The sequence below is a fragment of the Mustela nigripes genome, chromosome 16 (genome assembly GCF_022355385.1).
Source record: "Mustela nigripes isolate SB6536 chromosome 16, MUSNIG.SB6536, whole genome shotgun sequence".
NCBI lineage: Eukaryota > Metazoa > Chordata > Mammalia > Carnivora > Mustelidae > Mustela > Mustela nigripes.
Genome location: NC_081572.1, coordinates 18,368,809 through 18,382,408, shown reverse-complemented (window position 1 = coordinate 18,382,408; position 13,600 = coordinate 18,368,809). Strand labels below are relative to the sequence as shown.

At 53.0% G+C, this 13,600-nt stretch overlaps 1 protein-coding gene across 1 annotated transcript; it reads left to right on the top strand.

Annotated features, from left to right (window-relative positions):
* The first annotated feature begins 2,352 nt into the window (after positions 1 to 2,352).
* On the top strand, positions 2,353 to 11,997 carry ASB16 (ankyrin repeat and SOCS box containing 16). Its single transcript, XM_059379801.1, has 5 exons — positions 2,353 to 2,713; positions 4,534 to 4,801; positions 8,517 to 9,009; positions 9,396 to 9,509; positions 9,973 to 11,997. Exons 1-5 carry the CDS (start codon positions 2,413 to 2,415, stop codon positions 10,156 to 10,158), a joined length of 1,362 nt encoding a protein of 453 aa, XP_059235784.1. The 5' UTR covers positions 2,353 to 2,412; the 3' UTR covers positions 10,159 to 11,997.
* Positions 11,998 to 13,600: the final 1,603 nt, after the last annotated feature.

Here is a 13,600-nt window from a genome sequence, read left to right as displayed (position 1 = left end):
TGGGTTGGAGTCAAAGCCGCCTTTTTCTGCCCTCAGGAAGCGAAGGACAAGAGACAGAACACAGGACATCTCTGGGGCTGGGCTGCTGTGAGAGTAGCCTTAGGCTTGTATGACAAGAAGGCTGCAGAGAGGCCGAGGAGGTCAACAGCCTTGCACCCCGCACGTCATGGCTACTGTATGCCTCAGAAGGAAGGGGACGCCTACCCTACCTTGGCCCCTCTTGGCCCCACCCGGCCCTGTCAGCTCCCAGCCCTGGGAACCCAGCTGTGGGTGCTCAGCCAGGCCGTTGGCGGGGCAATTAAAACACTGAATGGGTTCCAACAGGGTTAATCACAGTGGCCTTTATAGAGGTGCCTTTCTCTGAGGATCTCCAAGACCTCGAGGGGCATGATCTTATTCCTCCCTCTGGGATCTGGGAACCCCCCACCCTGGAACACCACCAAGAAGCTGGGCCCGGAGTGGGTGAAGAGCAGGGTAAGGGCAGTGCCGAAAGCGGCCCAGGCTGCTGCCACCCACTAGGGCAGGGAGATGAGTGTTTGCTCTGGCCGAGAACAAGGGCTCTCAGTCAATTCCCTGCACGTTAGGGACCGGCCTGTAATGAGCCAAGCGCTCCCGAATCCCACATTGAGACCTACTGTGTGCCAGGCCCAGGTGGGTTGCAGAGACCCTGCTGAATAAATTCGGGTCCTGCTCTGGAGCCCCCAACCAGCATGGCAGACTTTTGCCCACAGCAGGTCGGGACAGAGCCTTGACGAAGTCCGTGTGTGGTCCTCCCGGAGCAGGGGTCAGGGAATGGCCAGGAAGGCTGAAGGGCCACCAGGAGGCTCTGAGCCCAGACACTGGGCTTGCCTGGAGAGGGCTGGGGTTGCAAGCCCGCAAAAGTTTTCAAACTAGGAAATGAACCATTTTAGACAGATCCTTCCCCTTGGGCGGCAGAGCAGAGAGGCTTGGCCAAAGAGGAACACCAGAAGGCTGGGCAGGTCCCAGTGAGGGGCACTGAGACGGTGACTGACAGCTGAGAATGGGAGCTGGAGCTTGTTTGCGTGCGGGACAGGGAGAGGAAGAAGTCTGAGGTCTCTGAGCAGGGGTGGCTGCTGAGCCAGGGAGGGGAGGAAGTGCGGTGGGCAGGGGGGGGGGTGTCCACTGCGCTGGGGAAGACAGGCCAGGGCGCCCCGGACCAGGGCAACCCCGCGGGGCTGAGGGGCTCCCCGCCAGCACACTGAATGAGGTGGGGGTAGGTTAGCAGAGTTCCAGGGGGGAGGCTGGGGCTAGCACCCTTTCTGCCCTCCCCTCTCCTTCCCTTCCCGGGCTCTTGGTAGAGCATCGTCGAGCGCTATTTCACGGCCTCATTCCTCCCCCTAGAGGCTTCTAGAAGCAAAGCTGCTTTTTCCTGAGGGTGAATGGATTTGTGGCTTGAAGGTTTCTTTGGTCAGAGTCCCCAGAGTTGCCTGGGTCAACCCCTTGGCCTTCCTCAGGCAGGCAGGTGAGCCGTTTTAGGAGCTGGGGGCTGGAGGGACACAAGATTTGTGGCGGGTGGTTTCTAGAGATCGTGCTGTCGTGCTAGGAGGGTGGGGGAGAGGCTCCCACCAATGTCCATCCTCAGGTGGCCACAGCAGCAGGAGCCGAAGTGCTCCATCTACGCCATCTGGCCAGCTGGGTCCTAGTCCTCCACCGCTCACCAACTGTGACCCTGAGCGAGAAATTTTACCTTGTTAAGCCTTCAGTTCCTCATGGTTTAAATTGACATAAAAGCACCCATTTCAGAGGTGATCCACTGTGGTCCTTAGCCGGATTGTATAACTCATTGTCAAAACCAAGCTTTTTACCTCCATGAGCCAGGAAGTATGGCCCCTGGAGTAAAGATGGATGTGAAAGTGATGTCATTACCGTAAACCCCGTGCGCAAGCGCACAGTTACTGGGACCACTGCAGGCCCTGGAAGGCTGTTTGGACTCCTCCACCGCCCTTACTTCCCGGGCTGGGGTCTGCCCTCCAGCCAACATCTGAGAAGCTAGGGGCTCGGGCTCCCCCTCCCTGTCCTGACCATCTCCCAGAGAGACTGTTTCACTCCCCTGGGACCTTGCCAACCCAAGACCTCCTCACTCCAGAGGATTGGGATGATGCTGACCCTGGGGCTCCCGCTGCCCCCTCCAGAGGGTGTCAACAGGGGCAGGGTTTGGCCCTGCCCCTGGGCTGGGGGTTGGCCCAGTACCTTCTCTGCACTAGGATCATGACTCCCGGCAAGCAGTGTTTACCAGCCCGGGAAAGGACCTATTTATAGCCTCAGCTGCTCCTCTGGCCGGGTCACGAGTGAGGGGCAGGGTGGCTCCTCTGAACGAGGGTGGTAGTCGGGCTGAGGGGAACACGGCTGTGCCCAGCTGCCGCCGCCCAGACCCCCCCGGGCCCCTCCCCAATGGCCGAGGAGACCTTCCCCTTCACCTCGTCCACGCTGCGGGCTCTCCGCCTGCAGCGGGAGTGGCTAGAGTGGGAGGACCGGCGGCGGGCTACCGCCCAGCAGTGCCGGAGCCACAGGTGCCCCCCCAGTGCCCGGGCCCGACTCACCAGGCCGCGCCGCTGCTGCCGAGACCCAGCCGTGCACAGCGCTCTGTTCTCCGGTGACCTGCAACAGGTCCAAGCCCTGTTCCAAGAGGAAGATGCTGCCAACATGATTGTGGAGACTGTGAGCAACCAGCTGGCCTGGTCAGCTGAACAGGGTAGGGAGCACCCAGCGGGGCCGAAGAGCACGGAGGGAGAAGAGGGAGGGGACGGGGACGGGGAAAGGCTTGGCCCCATCCTCCTTCCGGAACACAGACTAGAACTTGCTTTTCACTTAGCAGAGATGAGGCATCGTTAGTGGTTTGTATGTCTTTTCAGGATTAAAATTACATTACCATGTGAATTACATAGGAACACAGTTATATTCTAATGCAATCTTTTCTCTGAATATGTATGTATATATATGTATATTATAATTTGCATATATATAAAACATATATAATTACATATATATATAATTTAAATATTTTATTTTTAAGGGGCACCTGGCTGGCTCATTTGGGAGAGCAGGAGACTCTTAATCTCAGGATCGAGAGTTCAAGCCCCGCAGTGGGTGTGGAGCCAACTTAAAGAAAATTTTTAAAAAAGATTTTATTTATTTGACAAAGATCACAAGCAGGCAGAGAGGCAGACACAGAGAGAGGGGGAAGCAGGCTCCCCACTGAGCAGAGAGCCTGATGCGGGACTTGATCCCAGCACCCCAAGATAATGACTCGAGCTGAAGGCAGAGGTCCAACCCACTGAGCCACCCAGGCGGCGCTCCTACTTAAAATTTTCAAAAAATTTTTAAAAAATTTTAAAAATAAGTAAGATTTTATTTTATTTTTTATTTTTAAAAGATTTTATTTATTTATTTGACAGAGAGAGATCACAAGTAGGCAGAGAGGCAGGCAGAGAGAGAGAAGCAGGCTCCCTGCCGAGCAGAGAGCCCGCTGCCCTGATCCCAGGACTCTGGAATCATGACCTGAGCTGAAGGCAGAGGCTTTAACCCACTAAGCCACCCAGGCGCCTCTGTAAGATTTTATCTTTAAGTAATCTCTGCACCCACCGTGGGACTTGAACTCACAAACCTGAGATCAAGGGGCACATGCTCCACCAACAGAGCCAGCCAGGCCTCCCCACATAATATATAGTTGTTTTTTTTTTTAATTTGAAAGAGAGAGATTGCACATGTGGTGGAGAGGGGGAGAGCGGGGAGGAGAGAGAAAATCTCCAGAAGACTCCTCACTGAGTGTGGAGCCCACTGTGGGACTCATCTCAGGACCCCAAGATCATGACCTGAGCCAAAATCCAGAGTAGGATACCTAACCAACTGAGCCATCCAGGCTCCCTGTCCCCACATAATATTTTAAATAGTCGCATAATTCATATTGTATGAGGGTCCCATGATTTATATAACTAGCGCCCAAATAGACTGGCTAGATTTGGGGTCCCAAGATGAGCCTCTCCTCCCCCTCTTCTTTCCCCGCCCCCATCTCTTATTCCCCCCTCTACTCTTCCCCCACTTCTACCCTTTTCTTCCCCATCTGCCCCAGGAATATCCTAGAACTCCTAACTAGGCTCTTTGGTCACTCCCAAGCTCAGCTCCAGGCCCTTCTATGTATAGCTCAGACCCACCCCCAACCCCACAGCCGGAACACCCTAATGAACAACCAGGAACCAAGGAATCCATCAGGACCTCAAAGATCCACAAGGTTTCCTTAACAGGATTAACTCTCCTTCCGTCCCCCTTGTGATTTTAAAGAGCAATTGCCTTTTTTTTTTTTTCCTATGACACACATACTATACAGATTGACAAAACCGTTCTGAAAGGCAGTTCCAATACACACTCCCAGTTGAGGGTTTGAATGAGCCCCTCTCCATAGCTACAGCCTGGGGCATGATACATGCTGGGCCAAGGGTACAAAGGAACAGCCATGGTCAGGGCCTGCCCTGTGAGTCTCATGCACCTCTCCCCAACACTGCCTGCTCTTCCCAGGGTTCTGGGTGCTGACCCCCAAGACAAAGCAGACAGCGCCCCTCACCATCGCTGCCAGCCGAGGCTACACTGACTGTGCCCGCCACCTGATCCGGCAGGGAGCCGAGCTGGATGCCCGGGTTGGGGGGCGGGCAGCCTTGCATGAGGCCTGCGCCCGGGCCCAGTCTGACTGTGTGCAGCTGCTGCTGACCTTCGGTGCCAAGGCCAACGTGTTGTCCGAGGAGGGCACGACCCCCTTGCACCTCTGTACAGCGCCTGAGTCCTTGCAGTAGGTACCTGGGGGAGGGGTGTGTGTGTGTGTGTGCGCGCACGCGCGCGTGTGCGTGCACCTCTCATACCCACATCCTCACAACAGTCTGGGAGACAGATCTCATTCCACTGGTGAGAAAACTGAGGCTCAGAAAGGTTTAGGGACTTGTTCAAGGTCACATATGCTAAGCCCAGGAGGCAAAAGCCTTGTTGCCTTTTTGGAAAACCCTGTTCCAACTATAGTCCTCTATCCCCTTTGAGTCCTCTGTAGCCGAATTCCTACCTGTTTTAAGGTGAGCATCAAGAAAGATGTTTCCCAACCTTAGTGCGAGGTCTCCCCCAAATTCCCTCCTCCCACATTTTTAAGATCAACAGGTTTTTTGGAGAGGAGGCATGGAAGGTTGGGCAAAATGGGTGAAGGGGAGTGGGAGATCAGGTTTCCGATTATGGAATGAGTAAGGCTTGGGAATAAAAGGCTCAGTGTAAGTCAGTGATATTGTAATAGCGCTCTTACAGGACAGATGGTAGTTACACTTGCGAACAGAGCATAATGCATAAACTTGTCAAGTCACTAAGTTATACACTTGAAACTAATGTAACATTGAGTGTCAACTATACTTTAAAAAACAAAAACAAACAAACAAAAGAAAACGGGCTTTTTGACCTCCTGTGTGATGGTATTTGTACTTCCAAAAATCAGGTCCATAGCCAGGGCTGGACAACCGTGGTGGACAACCCCACAGCCCACATGCTCTGGACTTCTCCCTAGCCAGATCCAAATCAATGGTGGACCCAGAAGTGATTTCAATTTTCCAGCCCTTTCTTGAAAAGCTTTTTTTTTTTTTTTTTTTAATGAAAATGCTTAAAAAAAAAAAAAGGTTTTATTTATTTATTTGACAGAGAAATTACAAATAGGCAGAGAGAGAGGAGGAAGCAGGCTCCCACTGAGAAGAGAGTCCAATGCGGGGCTCTATCCCAGGGTCCTGGGATCAAGACCCAAGCTGAAGGCAGAGGCTTTAACCCACTGAACCACCCAGGTGCCCCTTGAAAAACTTTTTAAAAAGATTTATTTATTTGAAATTTTAAAAATAAAAAGATTTATTTATTTGAGAGAGAGAGAGAGCATGAGAGGGGGGAGGGTCAAAGGGGGAAGCAGACTCCCTGCTGAGCAAGGAGCCTGATGCAATGCAAGACTGAGCCCCGGACTCCAGGATCATGACCTGAGCCAAAGGCAGTCCCTCAACCAACTGAGCCACCCAGGTGCCCCCTTTCTTAAATTCTTATGAGTGCACAGTGTGCTTTCCAACAGACTTTATCACTTTAAGTGAAACTTACTGAAACCCTACTGAATGAGCTTGTCAATGTTATTTACATGTAGTATTTAGAAACAAAACCTAGCCCATGACTAGAATTGACAGAGGAAATAAGTTCAGCAGTTTCATAGATGGCTGGCGGCTACTGCGTTTTTGCCCCCTGAGCCAAGCTCCTACTGGACCTGTGCACTGATGGAAGCAGGAATTCTGGCCATTTGAAGGGGAGGGACCCTGCCTCATCAGGGTTTCTTTGGGGTTGCTGTGTCTGCTCCTGGGTTTCCAGTGGCTGCCATTCTGGCTTTTTAATTATAAATTACTGTTAGTTTAATGGCATCATTTTTTTTTAAAGATTTTATTTATTTATTTATTTGACAGAGATCACAAGTAGGCAGAGAGGCAGGCAGAGAGAGAGAGAGAGAGAGATGGAAGCAGGCTCCCTGCGGAGCAGAGAGCCCGATGCGGGGCTCGATTCCAGGACCCTGAGATCATGACCCGAGCTGAAGGCAGCAGCCCAACCCACTGAGCCACCCAGGTGCCCCGGCATCATTTTTTTTAAAGATTTTATTTATTATTTGACAGAGAGAGACACACACACACAGCGAGATAGGGAACATAAGCAGGGGGAGTGGGAGAGGGAGAAGCCGGCTTCCTGATGAAAAGAGAGCCTGATGTGGGGCTTGACCCTAGGACCCTGGGATCATGACCTGAGCCAAAGGCAGACACTCAACCGACTGAGCCACTCACGTGCCCAGTTTAATGGCATCATTGAGTTTGTTTCATGTTTGGTTTACCCCCTGGTGATTAATGATACGTATTTGCCTCAACAGTATTCTGGCCTTTTCTAGAGACAGAGCATGCGCTCCCGTGAGATGAAGGAAGGATGGGGTGGGGAAGAAGGTGAGAGGAAGAGAGAGAATCTTTTTTTTTTTTAATTTTATTTATTTATTTGACAGAGAGAGAGATCACAAGTAGGCAGAGAGGCAGGCAGAGAGAGGGGGGGAAACAGGCTCCCTGCTGAGCAGAGAGCCGGATGTGGGGCTAGATCCCAAGAACCTGAGATCATGACCTGAGCGGAAAGCAGAGACTTTAACCCACTGAGCCACCCAGGTGCCTCGGAAGAGAGAGAATCTTAAGCAGTCTCCACACCCAGTGTTGAGCCCCAGTGGTGCTCTAACTCACAACACTGAGACCATGACCTGAGCAGAAATCAAGGGTCAGACACTTAGCCCACTGAGCCACCCAGGTGCCCCATGCTCCGGCCTATAGTTTTTCCAGGAACTGGGAGACCGTGAAACATGTGCTCCCTAAAACCTGATTGTTGTTGTTTGGTTCCGTTTGTTTTCTCTAAGGGAAAGTGGAGCAGGTCGATCCCCAAATGCCTTCCTTTGCTTGAGCGGGTGTCACTGGTCTGGAAGGGTACTCTTCAAGTTTGGCGGCAGAAGAAAATATTAGGACTTCTATTCCTTTTTCTTTCCAGCCCATACACTTTAATTTAATTTAATTTTTAAAGATTATTTATTTATTTGACAGAGAGAGAGAGAGAAAGATCACAAGAAAGCAGAGAGGCAGGCGGTGGGGGCCGGGGGGAAGCAGGCTCCCCGCTGAGCACAGAGCCTGATGTGGGGCTCGATCCCAGAACCCCGGGATGAAGACCTGAGCTGAAGGCTCAGGCTTAACCCACTGAGCCACCCAGGCTCCCCATCCCTTTAATTTTCTTTCTTTCTTTCTTTCTTTTTAAGATTTTATTTATTATTTATTTGACAGAGAGAGATCACAAGTAGGCAGAGAGGCAGGCAAAGAGAGAGGAGGAAGCAGGCTCCCTGCTGAGGAGAGAGCCGGATGCGGGACTCGATCCCAGGACCCTGAGATCATGACCTGAGCCGAAGGCAGTGGCTTAACCCACTGAGCCACCCAGGCGCCCACCCTTTAATTTTCTATATGTAACATTCATAGTGGACATGGTCATGGGTTTTCAAAACTTTTTGTGCTATCAAAATGTTAGGAGACCACTGGCATGTGATTCAGAACCAGGTCTTGGGGTCCCAATCTACTCAAGGAGTCAGGTTTTGGAACTAAAGATTAGCCCATGATTGGAATTTACTGAGGAAATAAACAGATTCTGGAAGGGACCATCTGAGGCAGAGACTAGCATTCTGGCACAGCCTCTACCCTGCTGTGTGTCCTTGGCTGTACCGCTGTCTTTCTCGGCTGAGTTTTCCATCAGAAGACTGAAGATGCTCCTGGTGACATCGTGGACCTCGCAGCTCTGCTGTCGGTCATGGGGCTTCCGTGAGTCTGATGGTGGACACCAAGGCTCGCCTTGCGGGCATGCAGGGTGGGAAGGAAGGGGGGAAAGGGATGACAGCAGACCAGGTCTTGGTCCCTCAGGATTTGTCTCTGGGTCTTGTGCCTTGTCCCCAGGTGTGCCAAGCTGCTGCTGGAGGCGGGAGCGACTGTGAACGTGGCGGCACAGGACAGCGAGGTGACCCCCCTGCACATGGCAGCGGCTCGTGGCCTGGAGGAGCACGTGGCTCTCTACCTGGAGCACGGAGCCAACGTGCACCTGCGCACCAGCCAGGGCGAGACCGCCCTGAACGCCGCGTGCGCGGGGGCCGAGGGCCCGGGCAGCGGCCGACAGCACCATGCGGCCGCGCGCCGACTCCTAGCGGCCGGGGCTGATCCCCGCGCTGCCGGCCGCAAGCGCCACACGCCGCTGCACAACGCCTGTGCCAATGGTTGCGGGGCCCTGGCCGAGCTGCTGCTGCGCCACGGCGCCTGCGCTGGAGTGCCCAATGCAGCGGGCCACACGCCCATGGACTGTGCCCTGCAGGCCGTGCAGGACGCCCCCAACTGGGAGCCCGAGGTCCTCTTCGCTGCGCTGTTGGACTACGGGGCCCAGCCTGTGCGCCCGGAGGTGCGCGGGGAGAACCTGTGAAAGGAGGAGGCCGCAGTTGGGCGGGATGCCTGTGACTGCAATTCCCCTACCACCAGGGAAGGGGGGGTGACAAGAGGCTGAGAGCCAGGTCCTGTAGGCAAAGGTCTGTCCTCACCTTGAGAAGGACCACTGAGAACTATAGGGGTGCGTGTGGAAGGAGAACAGCTCCCCAAGAAACTGGTGGGGGCAAAGAGGTTGCAGCCCCCTGAAGGTGGGGTAAACTGGGGCAGAGGAAAGCCTGAGGAGAGATTCAGACCTTAGCCTCCCAAATTTGCACGTGAGGGAGGCTTTGGTTTAGGCTGACCTTGGTTCTGCCCTAGGCTGGGAGAGCCATGGTGATCCTAAGACCCTCTTTTGATTCCTAGATGCTGAAACACTGTGCTAACTTCCCTCGGGCCCTGGAAGTCCTGCTCAATGCCTACCCTTGTGTCCCCTCCTGTGATACCTGGATGGACGCAGTCCTCCCAGAGCTGTGGCAGGTATGTCCACCCCAGGGGCACAGCTCCTTCCTGAGTACTGGGGAGATGGAGAGGAAGGACGAGCCCTAGGCCTCATCCCTCCAGGATGGGCTTCCCAGGGTCTCCTGTGTCCCCCCACCCCCCGCCAAGCAGCTCAGAACAAGCTCTAATCCCACACATCTCCCCAGCCTCTCTCACTGTACCATCGTGGGCATTAATCAGGTAGCTCTGACTCAGAGGGCACTGTGCCAGCATCTGTGGAGTGGTGAGTGCAGACATGGCCGAGCCTCCACCCTACAGAGTGGTCCCGTCTTCCATGACCCCTGCAGGGCTTCTGGGTTCTGAACCCAAGTCTTTCAAGATGCACCAAACCCCAGGGTGGGTATTGCAAATTCCCCGGGGCCCCTGGTGCTAGGTCATCCCCAGATGGAAGGGCAGGGTCAAGGGTGCTGGGCCATCTGATCTTGTTCCACTCCTGGCTTAGGAGCACGAAGCCTTCTACATCTCAGCCCTGAGCATGGCGAACCAGCCGAGGCGGCTGCAGCACCTGGCCCGGCTGGCTGTGCGTGCTCAGCTGGGCAGCCGCTGCCGACAGGCCGCCGCCCACCTCCCCCTGCCCCCTGTCCTCAGGGACTATCTGCTGCTGCGTATTGAGGGGCGTATCCAGTGAGCCCTCGGTGAGGGTGCTCCCGGAGCTCATACTGCCCCCTCCATCCGTCATCTCCCTACAATCCCGGAGGACCAACCCCTGGCTCCCTTGTCTACACGCCCCGTGCTCTCCCCGGCCAGCTCCCCCATTCACTGGCTTCTAGAGCTACTTGCTGACCTCCCTCCTGACCTGAGCTTCAGCTTCCAACGGGATGATCTGCATACTCAGCCTTCGTCCGCCATCTCTTTTGCTTAAGCGGATGGCCCTTCCAGCCCAAGCCAGTTGGGGGTGATCCTTATCGCCCCCTGACCCGTGTACCTGTTTGGCCTCCTAAAGTGTGCGCTACTCTGCTTGTGCCCAAACTGCCTTTGTTGCTTGAAGGGAGGCCCTCTCTGCTTGGTCTTGAAATCCACGCCACTCAAGGATGCCGGAGTTTCTTTTGGGAATCACAACTCTGATTCCTGGTGGCTCCTTGCCACGGTCAGGCTAAAATCTAAATTCAGTAAGGGAGACCCATCTTCCTCCCCTGCCTCCGCCAAGTTTTCTGGCCTTCTGATCGCCCTTCCGCCTCTGAGGTTCCTGTAATCTAGCCTCACCAAACCAGGCAGACTTACGGGTTCCTGGATATGACCTGCTCTGATTGGCCTCTGGGCATTCTGCATGTGCTGTTCCCTCTGCCTGGTACACACCCTTCCTACATTTTTTGACTGGGTCAAAGCTAATTTGACTCAACCCACTAGCACGGTCTCCTCAGAGCCTTCCTTGGACTGCACTTACTTAATTAAGGGCCTGTGCCTGCCTCAGCTTGACTGGGACTGGGACTGTATTCCTTGAAAAGGCATGTGAGCAAATGGTTGTTGAGGAAGGAAGAAATGCATGATCCCTGGGACCCTTTTATGGTCGAGTCTCCCGCCCCACCCTGCCCCAACCAGGGATGCACGATGTCTTAAACAATGATCCCTACACGTGTGGTCTCGAAGGGCCTGTGACAGACAAGCCACTAGCTGCCCCTTCACTCTCTCATTCCCTCCTCTGGTCCCAGAGTCAAAAGTACCATCCTTCATCTTTAAGAGGAATCTTTTAAGCCAAGCCAGTGTTTGTGAATGCAAATAAACAATGTGTGCCCAGAACTCAAGCGTGGATGTGTTAGGTCACATGTGCCTGAGCTACCTCTCACTCCACGTTTATCGCCTCACCACGGAGCAACTGTTGCTCTTGTGATAGGATAAAGGGTATAGGAACAACAGAAGGCCGTTGCCAGACCCCAAGCCTGTAGTACCCACCACAGGAGGGTCCTTTGGCTGAGGGACCTTGGGCTGTCCACTCCATTACCATTTGGAGTCCCACAGTAGAGACGGGACAGGAGTCCACCAGGGTCGGCCTCCTGCAGCTGTCGCCAGCCTCCTCGCCTCTGTGGAGAGTTGTATCTGCAGAGATTCCTTCCCTTTCTCCAACGCAAAGGCAATTTTGTACCATCTTATGTAGAGCCACAAACTCTCCTTTCTAGAAGAAATGTTGGCTTTCATTTCGCAGAGCCAAAAGGCCCGACGGAAGAGAAAGAAATGCTTTGTGGTCCTGGGCCTAAGCTGGCAGCCTGGCTCTCAGGTTGTGGGGACGGTGGGGGGAGGAAGATGCTGAGCTGTCTGCCCTCTTCCAGGAGGTAGACCCCAGCGAGCTCAGCCTTTTCTGTTGTATTTACAACTATGACAAAAGACCCACTTAAAAAAACAACTGAGAGGGGCGCCTGGGTGGCTCAGTGGGTTAAAGCCGCTGCCTTCGGTTCGGCTCAGGTCATGATCTCAGGGTCCTGGGATCAAGCCCTGCATCAGGCTCTCTGCCTGCTTCCTCTCTCTCTCTCTCTCTGCCTGCCTCTCTGACTACTTGTGATCTCTATCAAGTAAATAAATAAAAATCTTAAAAAAAAAACAAAACCTGAGAGATACATGAGATTATGAGTATTATTTGGGGTAGGAGATTTTCCTGGGTGAAAGCATAAAAGAAAAGATTAAAGGATCTGGATGCAGAAACAATTTAAATTTGATTATAGGGGCGCCTGGGTGGCTCAGTGGTTTGGGCTGCTGCCTTCGGCTCAGGTCATGATCTCAGGGTCCTGGGATCGAGCCCCGTATCGGGCTCTCTGCTCCGCAGGAAGCCTGCTTCCCTCTTTCTCTCTCTCTCTCTCTGCCTGCCTCTCTGCCTACTTGTGATCTCTGTCTGTCAAATAAATAAATAAAATCTTTAAAAAATAAATAAATAAATAAATTTGATTATAAAAGCACCGAATCATAAACATAAGTGAAAGACAAAATATTGGGGGAAGAAATCCGCAACTAAAAGATTTCATTTCCTGGGGCGCCTGGGTGGCTCAGTGGGTTAAAGCCTCTGCCTTCGGCTCAGGTCGTGCCCTGAGATCAAGCCCCTCATCAGGCTCTCTGCTCAGCAGGGAGCCTGCTTCCCTTCCTCTCTCTCTCTGCCTACTTGTGATCTCTCTCTCTGTGTGTCAAATAAATAAGTAAAATCTTTAAAAAAAAAAAAAAAAAAGGACTTCATTTCCTTCACCTGGGAGGATGGGAACGGCATCTGTTTTATTTGCCTCTGGTGACTTGATGGCTGTGCAGGGCTTTGCAGAGACTGGACACTCCACTCTTTGCCCAATCAACGAGTCAACCTTACCAGCCATGAGGGAAATGCAAATTAAAGCAATTAGAAGATACTGCTACCCCGCTAGATAGAGGGAAATGGTGAAGGTCAATAACAGGGAGAGCGCATGAAGACCTAAAGATGGAAATTCTTGCTCATCCTGTTGGTGGGAAAGGAAATTGCTTTCTTTGGTGGGCAATCTAGCAGCACCCTTACCCTTAAACACCGCTCCCCATTACTCAGAAGGCTGGTACGCACGGAACATTCACCCCAGCACTGCCAGCAACAAAGCGACATGTGGGAGGTGGTGCACAAATCCTTCCTCTGGAATACAATGCAGCCCTTACAAAGGGTAGTCCCCGCCACAGGAAGGAACCAGGGAGGGATGCCAAGTGACTGTCATAGGCGTGGCCTTGAAAAGATCGCCTAGCCTGCTGTTCAAGAGAAGAAACAAGTCGGAAAACGACATGTACAGCCAACAAGGCCAAACCTCATGATTGTAGATGGAAGAGAAAAAGGTCCAGAAGCAGGTGCCCAAGAATGCTCCTCTGGGGAGGGAAGAAGACTGTGCCAGTGGGGCATTTTATGGTCCGGGTTTAAAATTTTTTAAAAATTTCAATCCCACTATTTTTAAAAAGATTTTATTTATTTATTTATTTGACAGAGAGAGAGAGAGAGCGAGCACACAAGCAAGGGGGCAGCAGACAGTGGGAAAGAGAGAAGCAGGCTCCCTGGAGCCGATGTGGGGCTTGATTCCAGCACCCTGAGATCATGACCTGAGCTGAAGGCAGAGGCTTAACCCACTGAGCCACCCAGGCACCGC